At 41.6% G+C, this 20,445-nt stretch overlaps 1 protein-coding gene across 10 annotated transcripts in view; it reads left to right on the top strand.

The window, feature by feature from the left end:
* Positions 1–20,445, top strand: part of TLK2 (tousled like kinase 2) — a 43,647-nt gene that overhangs the window by 4,097 nt on the left and 19,105 nt on the right. For 3 of the 10 annotated variants that reach the window (XM_056512326.1, XM_056512327.1, XM_056512325.1), the window contains 9 exons: positions 64–129; positions 6,721–6,792; positions 9,193–9,262; positions 10,302–10,345; positions 11,402–11,497; positions 14,827–14,994; positions 15,560–15,655; positions 18,457–18,549; positions 20,095–20,205. In XM_056512326.1, coding sequence (XP_056368301.1) covers positions 64–129; positions 6,721–6,792; positions 9,193–9,262; positions 10,302–10,345; positions 11,402–11,497; positions 14,827–14,994; positions 15,560–15,655; positions 18,457–18,549; positions 20,095–20,205 — 816 coding nt within the window. The remainder of the gene's footprint in view (positions 1–63; positions 130–6,720; positions 6,793–9,192; positions 9,263–10,301; positions 10,346–11,401; positions 11,498–14,826; positions 14,995–15,559; positions 15,656–18,456; positions 18,550–20,094; positions 20,206–20,445) is intronic. The other 7 variants (XM_056512331.1, XM_056512332.1, XM_056512329.1 and 4 more) reach the window with 5 other exon arrangements.

Raw genomic sequence — 20,445 nt, 5'->3', positions numbered from 1 at the left:
CTCTACTATGTTGCAGCAAATCTTGGTTGCAATATTAATTTCAGCTACTACATTCCCTCCCAGGTTGGTGCTTCAAATTCCCTCCCTCCCCCCCCAAGCCTCCGTCCGTCATGCTCCGCACTGGCATTGGTAGGTCATTGTCTTAAAGGGAATATATTGGGAAAGCTGTGATACAATTTTGTGTGATTCAGCTAAGATTTTTAGCTGGCTCCAATGAAATGTTTAAGGAAAAACCATGGAGTAAGTGGGTGCCATCTAGTGGGACAGAGCCTGGCCCATCCTGGGATGGAAGGTATCTGGTGCTGTTTATTGCATAAAAGGAAGAAATGTCATCTCAGATGCTCAAATGTGATTGGGTGAAGGCAGCAGGCAGTTGTGCTGAGCTTCCTGCCTTTCTCCCACTGGGTGTATCTTGCTTCTTTCTTTAAACACAGGGTATATTTTGGATCTGTATAAAACCAAAGCATTAGTTTATACTTTAATACGACTTCATCTTCAAGCCCACAGTTCCTCTGTGGTGTTTTGGCAACACCTATACTACAACAACTATAAAAGTTTTGAGATATGAATGAGAGCAAGCTGATCTAGAATAAGTTTTCAGGCTGGAAACTAGAAAAAGGCTTCTAGCCATGGAAGTCATGGGATTCTGGAAGAGCTTTTCAGTAACAACAGTAGAGGACAGAAATCCTAAACTGTTTTGGAAACAGCTGTGTGCTTGTCACCTCCTGTGGTAGCTGAAGGCATAACCCAATGACCGAGGTAGTTTGCAGCCCCAAAAGCGTCAAAATTCTGTTACAAGTCTGTGATGAAGTTTCTTACTTGGTTTACTTGGCTGAAGAATGTATTTCACTAGAAGCTTGGAGTTAATTCACTGAAACAAATTTATGAGCTAATTCACTGAAACAAATTCATGAGCAAGGAATGTTTCTAGGCAACTGTTACACTTCTATGCTTCACCCATGTGCTAGATAGCTTCAAAAAGCTGGTGATGCTATAGATGTCGATTCTTGCCGTATGGTGAAGTGCCATTCTTCCCCAAATTCCCAGAGCAAGTCCCTGAATTAACACATGACACTTTGACACCTACTATTCCTGCTTCTTTAGCTCCTGTTTATATTTACTTGCTGGGAAAACCTAAGTGCATTCCCATGAGGCATTATCCTGACTAGACATCTTCCTTGGGTCAGGAGGCCCAGGAGACAAAATGTGAGTTGTTTCTCTAGATAATGTTTAATTTAGTCTCTTCTCATCTTCTACCTCCCTTCTTCCTATTTGGGTACTGCCTTTAAGATGTCAGGTGGGTTAACTTGAAGGGATTTGTCATTTCCGCAAACTTTTCCTGGATAAGAATTTGAATAAGTATTTGTGGTTGGTGAATCTGTATTTGCACAGAGCTCTGTCTCGAGGTTAACCAGGGTGGATCCTCAGAGCAGCACATGTATCTTCTACAAGTTTGATTTTCCAAAGATCTCTGAATCAAGCTCTATGTGCTGCTTTATAGTTAAACTAAAATGGCTGAAGTTGTTTTAGGGAGAGTACCTGGGCTGTAGGAGTCTTGTAGATCCATCTGACTGTGCCAGAATTGAAAAAAGTGTTGGTCTTGGTAGTAGCTAGTGTTCCCTTTCCTCCTGCTTTGAGGTAATGATGTAGAATATATGCTGCCAAAAAATTGTTCATAAACAACTGTATTTGCTCATATTAGTTTGGTTTTTACTTATTCTCTGTGACTTCTGAAGTCTTGATCACTTCAGCAGCTCCAGTTCTGGGATGTACTCAGCAGCGGTTTTAGCAGCGAAGTTATTCATTTTTGAGAATAATCATGTCCTCCTTGGAGGGAAGCGGTGCTCCCTAACAGGTGTCATAGGCCATGAGAAGAACCAGTTAATAAGAGTTTTAAAACTTAGAATTGAATTTAACAGCTGCCACTGAACGTGCCAGGACTTTATGCCAGATACTTGAAAATTCTTTGGATGCTTTTGTGTGCAACTTTACTTCAAATGTGTTGTCTGGCTGCTAGAGCCCAGAAATAGTTGTCAGATCTCAGTCCTATTTCTGCGCCTGAGCTGAGGATTAGGATGAGTTGCATGACTCTTCTGTCCAGTTTGCCATCACTAAAATAAAAACACAATATTTCCAACCAGAGAAACCTCTTGAGGCATAATGGAAAACAGGCAAATCCTGCTGCAAATCTGCTTGCCCATCTGATAGAGTGGGGGTTACCTGTGAACATCTGAGAGTAGATAAACTTCTCATGGCAAAAAGACCTCAGTGATTTGGGGATTTCATTATCAGCAGTAATACTGAGCTTTTCTAAAAGAAGCAGGTTGTCATTCTCATACTTACGTGATGCTTGAAATAAGATAAGAATATGTTAATTGAACCTGAGACTGTAGCACTGGACCAGACTCAAACCATTCAGCTATTTCACTTTGTTGTAAACCTGTGTGGAGTCAGCAGTAACCTTCAGTGGAACTACGGATTGGCTGTTTGCCTTTGAAATCTCCTGCTGCAGAATTCAGAGGGACTCAGGTTATCCTGGCTGGAGGTAATGAGGTATATCTATCTCCATGTCTCCTTCTTTTAGACAGCAAGAGAATTTTGCATGTTGCTGTAAGCCTATGTTGGAGACTCTGGCTAGGCAGCTGGAATTCCTAGAGCTTCTTTTCAGTATGAAGAGTTTGAGATCACAAAATGGAGACTTCCCAGGTTGAGCTATGGAGTGATGGATTATTTCTGGGAACTTGGGAAGGCTGTGGAAATGCACAAGTCATGGGAGGCAGGAGATGGTAGGGGGGGCTGAGTCAGCTTGGTGTTGTTCTAGATGATCTGGTGGGAGCTATTAGCAGGATAAGTTGTTTCTTTTGAAGTCTCAGCCATTGAAGCCTAACTGTGGGCTTTCCAGGGGCTCTGTCAAAGGGAGAAATGACTAACCAGCTCCTGTGAGTGGCCAGATTTTAAATTCTTACCTCTTGAGTAGGAGTCTTCAAAGTGCCTGCTGCTGTTGCATCCAATTCTCAACATGGAGGCTTTATTGTGCATAGGTAGGTCACAGACTTCGAAGCAGCAGTTGATAGGTGAATCACAAGGGAAAAAAGCATGCCAGCTTATCTTGGAGAGAAATTCCTTGTGGAGGAGGAAGTGTGTGCTGTTCTTGTGCTTGTCATTTGGGTAAACACTATAGGAGCTATTAGCTTGTTTCAGATGACCCACGTATTTTGAATTTTTGCTGAGCCCCATCACCAATTGCCTTGACAGGGCACAGTGGATGAGTGGGCTGGTAGTGAGAGCAGAGAAGTGCAGTATTATCCCAAAGTGATCTTTGCTAGAAAAGTCAGATAACTTCTGGAATAAAATTCATAAGCCCTTCCTGTGTAAACTATTGCATGTTTATTATTCCCCACTGCTACTTCCCTGGCAATGTACTCGTGTTAATGTTCTTCCCTTCGGGGTTTTTTTTCCAAAATTCATGTTCATTCCTTTAATTCCTTTTGTGTCATGTCCACTTAAAAATGGTATGCTAAAATAAGTACTGAACCTTCATCCCAAGTCAGTTGCTGAGTTAATGTAAATGTTAAATGTAAACAGTCAGGAATGATAAAATATAAATTTGGAACATTTTTTATACACACATTCACTGACTGTTAGCTGAGGGGAGATGCTCAGGTATATGGTTTCTCACATCCATGCCTAAACTTGTTGCTATAAGCAGTTGATACCTAATTTCACACATAACCTCACGTTACCTGGATAATTGAGAAAACTTGCTTTTCCTTTCTCTTGACTCACTACATGAGGAGGTGCAGCTGAGCACGAGGTCACAGTCCTGAAACATCCTAGGTGTTGCATCTTTTTTGCTCTGAGTACAACACGTTCTAGTGAACAATTTTCCATGCCCAGAATGCCTCAAAACAAGACTTTTTGCCAACTTTGCCAAGTTCAGCTCTTGTCTGTAAAGGTCTAGTCTTTTAGAGTAAGAAAGGTGTCAATGGAAGGTCCTCTCAAATGTAAGCAGGGAAAAGGGAAAGTCATGCATTTGATCTATTGCATGGGTCAAAACATGTCTACAAAGAATTAATTATACATTTGTTCATGAATCAGTACATGTGACGTGAAATTGCTGGATACCTGTAGACAATGACAAGCTGTTCTGTTCCCGTTCCATAATGAAGAAGTTGGTTCCTTCTCACCCTTTCTACTACTGCACTGAGTTGAATTTTACCACATCATTAGTGTGGGTTCTAGAGGAAGATTTAAAAGAGAAAAAAGGGTTTTTTTTCTGTTCAAGAATCTGACCAGCATCAAACTCCTCTTTTATTGCAAGAAATGGTTTTGATTCCAGCTGGTAGAGCTAAAAATGTCCTATGCAGGGTAGTCAGTACAGGTGATTGTAGTTTTGGAAGTAGGACAAACATTGTGGATTTTGTATTAGGCATTTTTCCAACTGCTTGCATCCCAGAACTTTACATTCAGGTGCAGACTGAGTGGATTTCTTGTACCGGACAAGATAAATTGTATTTCTGCAAAAAATGTTGTATCATTTCTAGCTATAAGTGACCCCATCAGTTAATTATCCAGGTGATCCAGAATACAGGGGCCTTGCAGAAGAATTGTCCTGTGTAAGCCACTGACATTACCCTTCAATCATAATGTTCATTGGAAAGTTCAAACGTGGTGTTTTTGGAGCAGCTGCTCCTGTCATTTTCTATCCATCTGCAAAATACAGACAGCAAGATTTAAGCAAATATGGAAACAATTTTCACTTTTATCTTCATTATATTAGAACCTCAGTGTGAGACCGGCCAATGCTTGTTTGGAGAGATGCTCCTTTATCTCAATAAGTTCTCACCTGGCACAGGAGGTTGATTGGTTGTGCTGTTGGGGTTGGAGTTCCTGAGAGAATGGAAAGGTTTTGGAGGGCAGCATTTGTGCAGTTTATAAAACTTATAAACGAGTTGGTTTTTTTTTTAATGAGCAGAAGGATTCACCTTCTGTTGCCATTTGCCATAAGATTTTACAATTTTTTTTAGCAGTGAGACTTTCATGTGGATGTAGCTAAGGTTAGTATTGGCACTTCTGTTAAGTCCTGTTGGTCCAGGAGTAAATTCCTGGAGTAACCGAGAGTTGTACCTATAACATTTGTGAGCCATCATGTTGGGTGATGAGGAGCTTGTTGCTTTGCTTAAAATAAACTGAAGAGATCAGGTGAAATATTTTTCTGGTCCTGAGCTATTATCCTTTGAAGGGATAATGGTACGGCTTAAAGAATGTAAACCTTCAATTTTTCCTTAAGGGAATCCTAAAATGTTTAGCTTCTTGAGCTGTTCAGGTGTTGGGGATTTTGGTTTGGTTTGTTTGTTTGTTTGGGTGTTGGTTTTTTTGTTATTTTTTTGGTGTTTTTTTTTTTTTTTTTTTTTTTTGGTGTTGAAGCAACTGAGCTGGTCATTCTAGGAGAAACAAATTTGATATGTAACACTCACAGTGAACACAGAAGGTAAACTTTTACTTTCAGCACATGCCTGCTTAGGAATTGGAGTTAGTAATAGCTAGGTTATGTCACAATTTTCTAATGGTGTTGGTCCCTTAAACAGGGGAGGGAGAACTGGTCTCTTCAAAAATTACCTACTGTGGAATTTCTCTGTGGTGTTAAGGCTTTTCCACCACTTGAATCTTCTGCTCACGTGTATAATGAGAACTTGTTTTGCTTTGAGGAAAGATTGATTGGTGGGAAGTGGTTACTGCAAAGTTAAAAATGCTAAAATAGAATGCATCTTGGGGAAAATATGCTCGCAAGTTATTAATGGAGAACTGGCTTTATCATGTCATTCTTCCTGTTAATACATTCCATCATTAATTGTGAATCTTGTTTTTACGTCTTTTTCAAATTTGTCTTCATTTCTTAAGTTAGATCTGTAGGAGGATACTTTTGTGTCAGGATAAAACACAGTGACTTTGCATGATTCACTTTTTCCTTTTAAAACTAGTTTTATTGGAGAGCTTAAATAATTTTCAAACTACTTGGATATGTAGAAATGCAGATGTGTATCCAGCAGAGCCTGCAAAGATGCAGCAGACTCTTGAGGTACCTGAGTACAATTTTGATAAATCTATTCTGGCCTCCTGAGTTTCTGCTTTGGCCTAGTGGGAGCAGGTGCTCTGCAGGCAGGTCTCATATGGGTTTATAAAATAGCGAAGTGGGAGAGGTTGTATTATGGGTTCCAGTTGTACTGCTGTTAAGACAAGTTTCACTTGTTCACTTTTCTAGTGTTAAAAGCATAAAACGACACATTTAAATCAGTGATACAGCCAGCACATAACAGTAATAGCTGGCTTGCCAGGTGAAGATGCATTTGAATGCTTAGCTCAAGGTCAAGCAGATGCTTGTAACTCCTGCTGCTCAACAAGTCAGGTTTTCTTCCTCAAACCTTAGGCTTCTATAAATACCATCTTGGCTGTTTTGTGGATGTGGGTAAATAGACCAGGTAGGATATGAACTGATGCAGAAATACTCCAAAGGCTGCATCATTATTCTGAGAAAAAATTGTTGAACAATCCAGCTGTCCTGCTGCAAATGGCGTCTGAAGCCTCTTAGTGCTCCATTCCGTGTTTGGGAGTTTGACCCATGGTGCTGCTGTAACTGTAGTTAGCCCAGAGAGTATTTGTTGGGATGGGTCTGCCTTCTAGGGAAGTTATTTCTAACAGTCTTTACTTGCTTTTCACTAGGGTCCATTAAATAGCGAGTCTTCCAACCAGAGCTTGTGCAGCGTGGGCTCTCTGAGTGATAAAGAATTGGAGGTAAGCAGGCACAACTGCTTGGGGTAGTCGGGTTTAAGTTGAACATGATTGATCTCAAGGCATGGAAGAAATTGTGTGAGAGTCAGTCACAGTTGTCTTGGTTTGGAGAGTGAAAGGGACCAGAGAAGTATTTAGCTTGACCCTGCAGACTTTTGACCTCTCTATGAAGCTCCTCCTTGAAGATTTCCACCATTACAGGCAGGTTTTATCCAATCTGAAACACAGCACTCCTAAAACTCAGCTTGGGAAGCTGTTTTCAGTTCATTGGGATACATTTTTGGATACACGTAAAAAGCCAGAGAGCATTAGTGGAAAAGTTTGCCATATCTATAAAATATGTGAGTTTGCCAAGCCTATACAAGGCAGAGCATTTTTTGGGTTGCTTGTGAAAATGTGGGGAGGTGGAAATTGATGCTTTGTCCCTGGTTAGTCTCAATTCTTTAGGATTAGCTATTTCAAAATGCTCGTTAAAGGAGCTAAATTAATTGTAGTTATTTTTTTTATTCCAAAGTTCTATGTTAATAAACAAAATCTCAAATTTAAGTGCATTTGCTTATGCATTTCCTATGAACTTTCCCCATCGTTACTAGGTAACTTTTGGATCATATTTCCCGCTATTATATGACAATACTGGTATGAGAGGCTTTTGAGAATGCAGTATCTTCAACTCTGTAAATGTAGCTAATGGTGAAAATCTCAGTATTTGTTCTTTTAACTGTTTGGGTTTTTTTAAATGAACTTTTGTGGAGAGAGATAAATTGACCAAGTTGCTGTACTCAAATCTCCCATTCCTTACTTTTTCAGTCGGTAAAAGATAATATTGTGTGTCATTTTTGTTATGTAAGTACTTGAATGGAAAAACAACTTAAACTGATTCTCATTAATACACTCACAGCTCCATGGAGGCTGTAATGGAGCCTGTGGTGTTACAGTCAAACCAGCGCTGTTCAGGAGCTGCTCTTCCCTACACACTGAGGAGGCAATGTCACTGACTTTTACACGTACAGGGGCTGAAGCAGCAAGTCTCTAGGTAGCTTTGGAGTTTCCAGTCCCCTCATTCTAAAAAAGTACCTTGCAGACACAATAACCACCTTTTTCTTCATATCCCCTCCATTCTCTTACTAAAACAACATTCTGTCTTTGAGTGCCCAGCTTGTAATGATGAGGCTGTAAATGTCCAGCACCTAGTGGGGATACAGCCAGGTTAAGATTCAACTTTATCCTTTTTATCCTACTAAAGGAGGGAGGTTGATTTCTCTGCTTAGTATGTGTAATTCTTTTGGTAGAGATCTTTAAATAGGTTGCTTGAGATTGGGTTTCCAAAGACCATGAATCTTAGGTTTACCACAGACTCTGGCCATGGCTTTCCCTCCCCCAGAGCTGTGTTTTGCACAGTGTTTTTCTCTCTGCCTTCAGGCTATAGTTCAGTGGTGACTGCAGTGATTGGAGAACGTATAGCTTGGGAATTATTTGGGGCGATTTGGGATAAGAGATGTTTTTAAAATGACAGTGGTAGTGGGAATGACAAGACATCTCTTTCCAGCAACCTCAGTGAGCTGTTTCCAGCAGTGCTTCCCAATGTCTTCAGTAGGTTTGGCCACAGATGTGACCCTGGTGATGGGGAAAGCACCGTGCCAGGGTCTCCTCCATTCTCACATGTTTAGGTTTGCTAGCCTTGTACAGACAGATAGGCATGACACTTCTGGGGCCCTCAGGCCTGTCAGCTGTACTCTGTGTTGTGCCTGTGCATAAATAAATTGATGTGCATAAATCCACTGATTAGCTGCCCATCAGGTCTCTGGGTGCTCACAGAAATGGCACATGCAACTGACTTTAATGAGAGCTGGTAAGGAGCAAACAGAAGTTTGGGTGAATTGCTGCGTCTGTAACAGCTTTGTCCTGGCTGATGTCCTGGAATAGTTCTTGAAGCCATCTGCAGAGGGCTTTGAGGAGAAGCATTACATGCAGGTTAAAGTGAATTGGCTTAAGAGACTGATTGGACAGCAAATTTGGATGTCAGTACTTAAATCTCCCATCATTATTCCCCTTGTACCAGTACCATGATCACCTTGGAGGGGTTTACATAGGTTTTTATAAACGTTGTGCTTGCTCTGCTAGCCCTGTGAGGTCACTAGACAGTAGAGGCTGGCTTTCAGCAGCTGGAATGGAAAAATTAAATTTACCTCCTTCTTAACCACATTCTCTCCTTCCTGCAGCACATCTATGAGAAGGTGGCAACTCTTTGAGAGCAGTTGTTTCTTTAAGTACCAGCAATAGAAGCAAAAGCACCAGAGGAATGAAATGGCCACTGGGGATGTGGAACAGATCATTGTGTTTAGGCATTTTCTTTAAATCTTGGAATAACTGCAGTAACGTTAATTTTGAAGTATTGTTTAACAGACTCCTGAGAAAAAGCAGAATGACCAGCGGAATAGGAAGAGGAAAGCAGAAGCCTATGAGACAAGTCAAGGTAATCCATGCTCCAAGCCTGCCGCAGGATTGCCACATGCTTGGTAACTCGGGCACAATGTGCACAGGCAGTGTCCTAGGAAACTAATGGCCCTTCTCAAGGGTGTGTTAGGCAGCTTGTTATAAACTACTCCATGATGGTGTATTCTCTTCTGGGAGCCTTGTTATCCTTATTGGCAGGAAAATACTTGGCTTATTTGCACAAACTCTTGCATTTTTATGTGACAGGCTGCCCAGAGGCTTCGCATGCTGCTCTGAAGTGTTGTTTTGGTCCTGTGTCACTACATATACAGCAGCCAGACTTCAGAATATGGCTTGTACTCTCTTCCTTGCTTTCCAAGATGTGTACCTGCCCTGTTAGAGCAGGCACTCGCCATGACAAGCCAGGAACAAACTGTGCCCAAGAAAGCAGTGCTGTCCTGAGTGCTGTGGGAAACCTGGCATGTTCAACCCAAGTTCAGATTTTCTAGCAAATGGGCAGAGGGGCAGATTTTGATTTCTTTCATTCTCCAACAAGAAAATAATGAGAATTGTGTAGACAGAGCTGCTTGGATAACATGATACTAAGAAAAAAGGACTAGGTTTTAATGAGCTGATGTTAAGTCACTGCTAATTATCTCTCAAACTCTTACAGGAATGCTTGTGAGAGATGTAATATGCAGTAATTTATCTGAAGGCAGAGGACTAGAAGTACCCTTTGCTCTGTCCTTATCTTGAAGGAAATTTTGGAAAACCTATGCAACAGTCAAGATCTTTAGTGTTTTCTAAGTACTTCAGCAAGTGCAATTGCTGTTTGATTGGATCTTAGATGTTTGGAATTGAGAGTTAATTGAACTGTCAACTGTAGAGCCTCCCAAAAACTGCATAAGGGCTGTAAACCCTGGGATGGGCTTTTGTTGTGCAGAAGCTTTGTTGTGGATAGGTGTTGCATGGAACAGGAAAAGGAGTATCAAAATGTAGGAGGAGTTTTTTGGAATGGCATGGTAACTTCTCTTCTTAAAACTACAACTCTTATTTTAATCCTTTGCTTTCCTTTTTAGGGAAAGGCACTCCTAGAGGACATAAAATTAGTGATTATTTTGAGGTAAGAATTCTCCCATTGACAAATCTGCCTTAATTTGCATTTTGCAAAATCTGTAGGTAGAAGTTTGTGATGTGACATGTATTACTGATCTGTCATTGGGATCATGGATTGATGATGTCAGTCTGATATGGTCATATCTAATTAGGCAGAGGATATGAAGAAGTTGATTTTTAAATTAACATTTAGTTGAACAGTTGATATGGCATATTTTTTCACTTAAGTTTAGGTTTGAGGTTGATTTCCATTGGAACCTGTATGTCAGTTGAGGATTTCTCTAGGTTTGCAAACAATTTTGATAAGGGTCCAATGTTGCAAAAGAGCCCACCTACACAAATCCTGCTGATTGGAGTGGAAAGTTGTTTACAGGGTTTCCTCTTAAGAAAAGCTTCCTATTAGGGGCTGGCACCATAGGGGCCAAACCCCTCCCCAAAATAGTGATGGGCATTCTAAAAATAAGTATTCTATTTGCACTGCATAATATCAGAAGTTTTTCTAGGGCTGCAAATCCAGAGCTGTAGCTCTTCTCTTAACTTTATTCTTTATTTTATGTAACTCTGAGTCACAAATTGCTCTTTCCTGGGTAATTTTTTTATGAGTGGTACACTGTAGAGGTTTCAGTGCCAACTGGAGCAGTTCCCCAGCTCCTTACCTGTCCTACCACTTAATAGTGACTTGCACAGGTGCTTCAGTGGAGGTGAACATATCGTACCATCCTGTGGTGCACATCATACACGTCTCCTCACAGAGAGTGGGCTTACTAATTCCAGAGAATAAATAACTCATCTATGGCCAAGTGTGCAGGTTTTATTTTTTTTCTTATTAGAAAGGAAAATGTATTCAGTGCAAATACAAGTGTTTGTCTTAGGTACTTCTGTTATTTTGAAATCTTTGTGAACATTAAGACTTTCCTCTTAATTTATGTTAAGTTTATGTAAATTATTCCCTGAAGCCTATAAGGCTTCATTTTTAAGATAAATGTGTTTCTTCTGTGTTGAATTTGGTTAATTGTAGTACCTCTGTGGAATTCCTGATGATCAAATCTGTTTATGTGCCTAGTTTGCTGGAGGCAGCGGCCCAGGAACCAGTCCCGGTAGAAGCGTGCCGCCGGTCGCCAGATCCTCTCCACAGCATTCCCTGTCCAACCCCTTGCCGGTAAGTGTTCTTGGAGACGCAGCTGGTGGCCTGGCATCAGTTTACTTGGCCATGCTTCAGACAGGTAATACAAGCTTCTGGACAGGGAAGTGTCTCTTGGTGAGTGATTGGGCTTGTTCTCCATTTTAAATCTGAAATGGGGCTCTGAGAGCAAAGCCGTGTCTAGGACCCTGGGACAGTGTCTAGTCCAGCTGTAGCTGACCTGAATATCTGAGCTTAAATGAATGTACAGGATGAATGTTTCTAACATGCTGTGTGGGTACAGAGGGGTGCTGTGGGAGTCCAGAGTATTCCTCTGGCTTCCCTGGAAGGTTTAAGACCCCCCTGGCGGGGTCCCCAAAGACCCTGGAATGGGACCCAGGTGTCTCGGGCGCTGGATTTGGCTCCTTGGAGCAACTTACCAACATTGAGAGAAGAAATGCAAGCCACAAGAGTGAATGGAGTGTAAATTAGACTGTTAGAATGTAGAATTAGCAGATTTCTAGAATGTTTGTGATAAGGGACACGTGGCCAAGATGGAGAATTGGGGGTGTGGATACCTCTTCCTCCTTCTTCTCCATGTCATCCATGCTGGGTGACACGCTGGCACTCTTAGATTGGATGAGAACAGATCTGGACCATGTAACAAGATTATATTGTATTGGGGGTCATTTGTAAATACCTAGTACGTAGTTTAGACTATAAAAGATAAGTCCTGCCTCTGCCAGGCAGATTCTGCCCTGGACGTCTAGCGAGCAGACCGCTGTTCGCTGGACAAAGCATTCCTAAGATAAAGAACAATAAACAACCATGAAAACATCTAAGAACAGCCTCCTGCAGTCTCTCATCGGCGGGCATTGGAAAGAGCTGGGTTCCAAACTACCTGCATGTCCTCCAGAGGTGATCTCAGGTCTAAGGAGACACCTCAGGATGTGACAGGGTGCCAGTCATTAATAAAGGTGGAACTGACCTGTTAGTTACCCTGTATTCTCTTGTAGCACATGAACGTCTCCATGGAGTTCGGAGTATGCTGGGTGTTTGTGCAGCACTAGTCAGGGATATTCTGATCTTGATTGGACCCCTTGGGTATCTTGAACAGTGTGCCCACCACAATTATTTTGGGAAGGCCTTTTACTTCTGTTTGTGTGCACATGACTTGCAAGGGGCATTAGCAAAAGCTTGAGAAGAAATGTGTGTACATGCACAGTTGGTGCTGGTTTTTGGCACGTAATTGCACTTTATTTGCAGCATTTCTGTGAGGTCTGGATGTGAAGAAATAACCAGTGTTTTAAAACCATTCTAGGACAGAGCAGCTAAAAAAATTTGTTGCAACTAGCAAAACAGTATTCAGAGATTCTGTTGCCTGAGCTTTTGTTTTGACCATTGGCTGGGCCCCTTTTAAAGAATTTCTAGTATTTGTTGAGTGTCACAAAAGTCTGGAGACATTGTGGGAAAGGTTGGTATTCCCAAAGCCAAATGCAAAGTCTTTAGTGATTTACATTATTCTTCAGAGACCTTTGCCAGTTCCTGACTGTGCTGAACTAAACCCCAACACTGAACACTCCTCAGAATTCCATGTGTTGCTGGATTTCAGAAGCTTTGTAATGCTGCTTGAAGGGAGGGCTTCACATATGCTTCTAGATATTATTTAATGTTTCTAAAAATTAAAATACATCTTATTAATTGAATGGACTTTCATTTTATCATGTAGTAATTCACTAATACATCTCTTTAAAGAGAAGTTAATGAAGAAATAACATCTCTGAATGTTGCAGATGTATGAGGGATTAGGAACAATCCTTTATTCCAGCAGATTAGATGCTCCACAATGGGACAAGTGGATTCTTCCTATGGTTTTCTTCTTCTATGCATGTATGTGTTGAGTAGGTAAAAGTAGAACAGAGTGTTTCTGTGAATATTGATGTTGCAGTTAGTTTCAGCCAGGCCAGTTTGTCTCTCTTCTTACACAGATGCTTGTCTTCTGTTCTTTACTCTTGCAACTAAACCTGTGATGTTTGCTTATTCATAAAAAACTATTCTGGGCCTTTGCAAGATCTGTCCTCTTCTTACAAACTGAATGTCAATGATTTGATCTAATACCCAAAAAAGGGGGCTATGAGTGAAAATTGGAGGACACTGAGTGTCTTAACCCATTACAGATGTCAGTGTGATCTTGGAAGGAAGCAGAGTGTTAAAATGTCTTTCACATGATACAAACCTCCTCCTGAGCTGAATTAATCTATACTGTATTGGAAAATTTCTGCAATCAGACCTTGCAGAGGAATTGTACTGACCTCAGGATGTTACTACTTCTCTTCAAATCTCTTGGCTGATTTGAGTTGCCTTGCTTCTCATTTGATTAGAATTATTTGCAGGTCTTGAGACTCTTGCAAGGCCACTCTCATGCACAAGCATTCTTTTGGGGTAGGAAGCACACTCTTGAAATTGGTAATGTTAACCAGAAAACAGGTTGCAATGTAGGTTTTTAAGAAAAACTGAAGCCTGACCTGACTGTTTGCTTTCTCAGAGGCATTTGCCTTGCCTGGAGTTACACATTGGAAGGACTTGGATGATTATTACCCAGATTGCCAGGTTTTAGCAGTGGTGGTGTGGCTGTGGAAGCCAGGGCGTTGAGATGCTGTGTGCTGTAATCAACGTAGCTCGGATAGTTCTTGCTGTTAAACTCAGTTCCTCCACCAGAGTTGGAAAGCTAATCTACTACAGGAGAAAGGAGCTGGCCCTTAAATGATGTAATGGACCTTTAAAGGATTTTGAGAATGAATTAGTACTTTGCTTACCTTGCAGGAGATGGGTCCCAGCAGTAATGACAGATGTGAGCTTATCCTGATGTCTGGGTCCTAGACATGGTTAGGTTGCTGCCATTTAGTGCTTCTGACTCAGTTTACTTTGCCAGAATAGCAAAGTATCATGAAATTAGCTGTTTGAAAATGAGTCTTTAAGAAATACAAAAAAATGTAGTTGTGAATACATTGACCAAAATCCCAGTGTAGATTTTTGGACCTGCAGTCTATTTTGCCCTTCTGACTCTGAAGCACATGTATTTGCAAAGGAAGAGGATGTGTTAACTGACAAGGAATTCTGTCCTGTGTGTTCATTTGTTAGGGTTTTTTCAATTGTTAACTTCATTTCCTTGTTGCTGTCTGCCATTGCAACAATCACTGCAGGAGTCCTGTTTGAGTTATCAAATCCTTACCATGCTGCCTGCTCATTCCTGAGCTGCTGCTTCACTGACAACAGTTTTGGCAGAGTCAGAGAATCGCTTTTTTTTTTAATTTGAAAAAAAAAAAAAAAAAAAGTAGTTCATTGTCTGTTTTTTGACTGTATTGCAGCGGCGAGTGGAGCAGCCGCTGTATGGGGTAGACGGCAGCACAGCCAAGGAGCCGCAGGAGGAACACTCTGCTCTGCCAACGCTGATGTCGGTGATGCTGGCGAAGCAGCGGCTAGAGAATGAGCAGCTGGCACAGAGGGGAGGTGGCCTCTGTTTTGCTTTTGTCTCGGTGAGCAGCTATGAAATTATTTGAATCCTAAGGCATGTGTCTAGTTAAGGGATGGGGAATTTGAAGCTTTTCTGCCCAAGCACAGCGTTGTTTTTACTGACCCCAGTCTGTCACCTTCTGGTAAGTTCATCTTCCTTGTGAAGAGTTTTAGGTCCCAGGCTTTGCTTGTTTAATAAAATGGTGTGAGGTCTAAGTTAACAGGTCAAAATATTCATATTCATAGATCAAAATGATGTCATCTGAGAGGATAATCTGATAGATGCAGAACAGCAAAAGATTGAAGTATGGTGTTGTTGCGAGAAGTGTTTCGTTTGGCGTTGCTTAATCTCAGCTCCTGTGAATTATATCAGGCTTTTAAAAGCTTGGTCTTCAGTAGGTTGGGCCAGGCTTCTTGGAGGAAACTAACACTGCTTTTACTGAACTGAATCTCTAAAGCATCCTTAAACCTGAACATGAAAGTGTGGTACAGGCCAGGCTGCAGCTCCAGTGTGGAGATGAATGTATCTGCATGGGCACTGGTGGTCATGCTGAGAGACATGTAACAATACACAACTTTCTCTTTCAGGCCCAGCAAGGCAGCCCATCTTCTACTGGATCAGGGAACACTGAGCATTCCTGCACCTCCCAAAAACAGATTTCCATCCAGCACAAACAGTCACAGGTATAGCTCACTAGACAACATAGCTCTTGGATGTGAGGATGAAGCTTGATGCAGCTTGTCTGCTCTGCTAGAGGGACATGTAGTGGACATGGTGTTTCCAGTGGGAAGAGCCAGTATTCCCAACTCCATCTGTAACTACTGAGTGAAGTTAATTGCTCTGAGATTTGTTCCTCGTCCTGTAAAGAATGTTTTCAGTTACTGCTGCTGGAGTTTGTCCAGCTTTGCTACTGAGGCTTTTCTATGTCAGTGCTGTGGGCAGTTTGTCAGCTGTGTGTGATTGTGCTTGGGAGAGGAACATCTCAACTCTGTCTGTTTCTGTGCTGTTGTATCCTCAGAGTTCTGACTCTGTCTGGAAGTGAAGGTGAGAAGGAAACTTGAGTGATAGTTGTGAATGTCTCTGTTCAGGCGCTGGGTCTGTTCAGGCCCTGGGTCATGGGTTCATCACATTGCTTAGAGTACAAATAGCCACAGTCTGGCTGGCAGCTCTTTCACCTCTGCAGAGTCCACATGGAATAGTTTGTCTTGTCAAGGCGGAACTTGGTGTTTTCCTGAAAGTGCTTCCCAGCAACTTCACTGACCTGGAGTCTAGAAGAGGAGTAGGTCTTCCGACTGCACTGTTAGCTTTTTGGTACCTTTTAAATTACTGGATTCTTTTAGCTGTGTCATCTTCTGTTGCTTTTACCAGGGTGCGCAGCTTCATCTGCAATGCATGTGGTTTATCTCTTCTCCAAGCCTGCTTTTAATCTTCTTTGGATTTTCATGTCAGATCTGTGTCTTCCCTTGAGCAATTTTTAAACAATCATTTCCTCACACTAGTCTATATCAGAGATGATTTTGTTGCTGGCAGGGTCCATTCTCCATTAACCCTGCAGGTGGTACAAGTTCTCTGTCCACCCAGGACAGCAGTCCCCCCTCTGGAGCTACTCACTTGCTCAAGTCTGGGTTCTGTTGTGTCACTGGGGTCGCATTTGTTGTCTTTATTGTTAAAATGCTAGTCTGGGAAGGTCTGTTTCCTGACAGTGCATGGAGAGGTCTGTGTATGAGAATGACAATCTCTGGCAGGTTCTTGAGTTGTGGCAATCTTTGCTGTCCCAACATCCATGCTTAAAACAGTGGTCCCACCTGGAGGAAGACAAGGTGTTTTTGTTTTCTTCTGTGCTTAACATGCTCACAAGGTCTCTGTTCTTTGCAAAGCATTGTCTAAGCAAGCTTTCTGCCAGCGTTCAACTTCATTATATTCCCCAGAGGTCTCAGTGGAGCATATATGTGCAGGGAAGAATCTAGGAAGATGTTTGGTTGCATGATGAGTACATATACACATTCTTGGTTTTTCCCATCCAAGCCTATTTGGAGTTGATACAGTTAAAAAATAGATAAATTTCAGTGATTCCCAGCTTGAATTGCTGGCAGTGTCAAAAGCAAATTGGCATGATGTAATTTGTTCAGTGCTTTCAGTTAGTGCTAGGGCCCAAGTGCTCTGAGGTGACTTGGGGTGAAGTTACATATAAGAGTATGTATCCTGGCTTCATGGGACACAGGGCAAGCATGTCTGTGCATTTGCCTAAGTGAAATAAGTCACTTACTAAAGAAACTTTATGCTGTTTGGCCACTAGCTGCACCAAGGTTCTCCACAGACATCCTGCACATTGCCTACCATGGCAAAGTTTTTCCTGCAGGCAAAGAAGCATGAACCAAGTTGAATCAGAGGTGAGGTGACCTGCCCAGGCCACCTCTTTGTCTCTTGGGATTTAGGTCCATCTTGCTTGATGTGCCGTGATGGCAGATGCTCTGTTTGAGCTTTTCCCTACTGGGCATAAGTCAGGAAGCAACAGTCGGTCAGGTTTGTCTCTTACTCCATGGTGTTGGCTTCCAGGCAAGCTTGACATTTGGAGAACAGTTTTATAATGGCTCCACAGGTAAGTCTCTGCCATCTCTTCTCAGAAACGGAATAGGCGCCTGCTAACCACAAGTGTGAAATTTGTGTGCAGTCCTAGAGAGTTTGCTCTGTGTTGACTTGGCTACTTTAGATTCTGTGTTCATGTACATACTGACTCCTTCCCCTTTTCTTCCCCACCCTTTAATTGGAGTGCTGAATCTGAAATATTCAAAGAATATAGTGTGGTTCTGTTCCTGGGTATAACTCTCACTTCACTGCTTCACTGAAGGTATTTGAGATGTTCTGCACCCAATAAAACTTTCCAGATGGTTTTCACTCAACAGCTATAAAGCTTCTGTCCCCAGTGGGTACTATTACATCAGTTTATCAGAAACAAAAGTTTGTGCCCAGTACTCTTGCTCTCAGTCTGTTACAATATTTTAAAATGAATGCCTTAGTTTTCTGTCAGAACCACTTTAGAGTCCACAGGTGTTGTTTTTGTCTGCAGATGGTTGTCTGTGCACATGAAAGATCATAAATTTGATATTCAGCTAAGGACTGGGATTTGGTGTGGGGTTTTTTCCTTAAGCCTTTTTTTTCTGTACAAGCTTTCCTGCATAGACACCACCAAAGAGTGTGCAAAACTAAATTATAAATATAAAATTCACAGGACACAGAAGATATGATAGGCTGTTGAGAGTTACCAGTTTGTGCTCTTCAGAGCTCTGTGCTGGAGGAGCCCACCATGCAACAACAAAATGAGTAATGGAGAACATTCTTCGTCTGAGTGCCAGGATGCAGGGGATCAGTTCTTCTGAGACGCAGCAGTTCAGATCAGAGGGGGGTACACTGGGACATTAGTGCTGACTATTCAAAACATGACCCATTTGTCTTAAACATAGTTTATGATGATTTTTTCCTACAGTCTGACCTCACAATGGAAAAAATATCAGCACTAGAAAACAGTAAGAACTCTGACTTGGAGAAGAAGGAGGGGAGGATAGATGACTTATTAAGAGTAAGTATTTAAAGTGGGAGAACTCCTTTATAAGCTGCTATTTCAAGGTACTCAGAATGCTTGTACCAGCCAGGCTGCAAAGCAGGGGCTTGTATACCAGCTGTAGAACCAACATGTGCAAGGTAAGACAAATCCAGTGATTCCTTACCAGCAGTATAATTGCCTGGCCTGTGGATGCTGTTTGGGCCTGCTTGAACCTAAGCAGTGTCTGGGGACATACAATGCAGAGTTGTTGTATCTCAATTGTTTGTGTCCTCAGCAGTGCTGACCTCCCTTTGATCTGTTGCACACTTGTGTATTTTGCTGGCAAACCTGTGCAGAATTCACAGAATCATTAAGGTTGGAAAAGACCTTGAAGATCACCAAGTCCAGCCATCTGTGTAGCACTACCATGTTCTCACAAAACCATGTCCTCACGTGCCACATCTGCACATTTTTTTAACACTTCCAGGGATGGTTCCTCCCTTTTTCTTCCACCCAGTTATTCCCTTCTTCTAAGTCCTGAGGAGCCGATTGTGCCTTTCGTTTGGCAGCATGTCCAGTAGCCTGGGAAGCTATGTTTTGAAATGCTCATTCAGGAAAATCAGAGGCATGTGTAGAGATGAGAACATCCTTTGGCCAAACTAAAAGAATAAAGCTCTTAACTTATTAGTATTCTTCAGTAAAAGATAAATACCTTCAAATCAAGAATCTTGTCGTAGTTGAGGAGTTCTAATTGACTTAGCTTTCATCAGCTGGAGAGGCATATCTTGTGAAGTGTTGAAAAGCATTAGAAAGCTTATTAAAGGGAGTGTGTCTGGTCTCAGCACCTGAAAGAGCTCAGTCAAATTAATTGGAGACGTAGGGCACATGTGAGCTTGTGGGAAACAACTCAAGAAGCAGGAAGTAGATTTTTTTTCCATTAATTTTGTTTGTTTTTTTACTAGACTATTAGTTGAAAGGGAAATGGTTACATTTAACTCTCATTAATGAAAGTGGTTGCACATACAGTCCTGCTGCATGCTGTGGTGGTGTGAAGCAGCAGCTACCACTGGGAGCAGTCTGTGTAGAAGGGCTGATGGAAAGTGACCCAAACAAGAATTTAACTGAAAATACAAAGAGTTCCTCCATCCTTTTCCTCTGCCAATATTGTGGGCTAAAGAGGGAGGATAGTCCAGCAATGATTAAGCTATTTTGAGACTTGATAGCTGTGGCAAGGTCTTAAATGTTTAACAAAAAAAAAAAAAAAAAAAAAAAGGCAAAAAAACCCCAAAAAACCAAAAAAACTTTTGCTTGTCTTTAGTCTCTTTCTGCCTTATTCCTTACATGTAAACCAAGATGACGGAACTTCTCTGTTCTAGAGGGGTGTTAAGATGTGAGTGAGTTAAAAACTTGAGAGTTTATCTTGGATGTTTTGCTAAACAAAACCAGTTCTTTTATCGTGCTGGTTTGCTGACTTTAATCTGATCCCCATGGCTAGCTGGAGAAACTTCTTCTGAAGTGATACTTAGTTTGGTTCCTCTGGGTGGTTTAAAGTCACAGGCTTTGTTCTTTGTTCACTTTTAGGCCAACTGTGATTTGAGACGGCAGATAGACGAGCAGCAAAAGATGCTGGAGAAGTACAAGGAGCGGTTGAATCGATGTGTAACGATGAGCAAGAAGCTTCTTATAGAAAAGGTGAGCAGGGCACATCTCTGCAGTCATAGTTCATGTCCTTGAAAGCATCTTTATCTTCTTAGCAGTAAAACCCTGTTCCTGTTGCTTTAGTGAAAAAAGATAACTGAAATTCTGTCTTAAATAATTTCTCTGTGAACTGGAGCGTAATCCAAAGACTAAAGTGGTTCAGAATGTTCAGATCTGGTCACTTTGCACAGTGGCAGAGTGATCTCTTGCTTAAATGAAAGGTCTCTAAATGCA

The sequence above is a fragment of the Oenanthe melanoleuca genome, chromosome 27 (assembly GCF_029582105.1).
Source record: "Oenanthe melanoleuca isolate GR-GAL-2019-014 chromosome 27, OMel1.0, whole genome shotgun sequence".
NCBI lineage: Eukaryota > Metazoa > Chordata > Aves > Passeriformes > Muscicapidae > Oenanthe > Oenanthe melanoleuca.
This window is presented reverse-complemented; position numbering and strand designations above follow the sequence as displayed.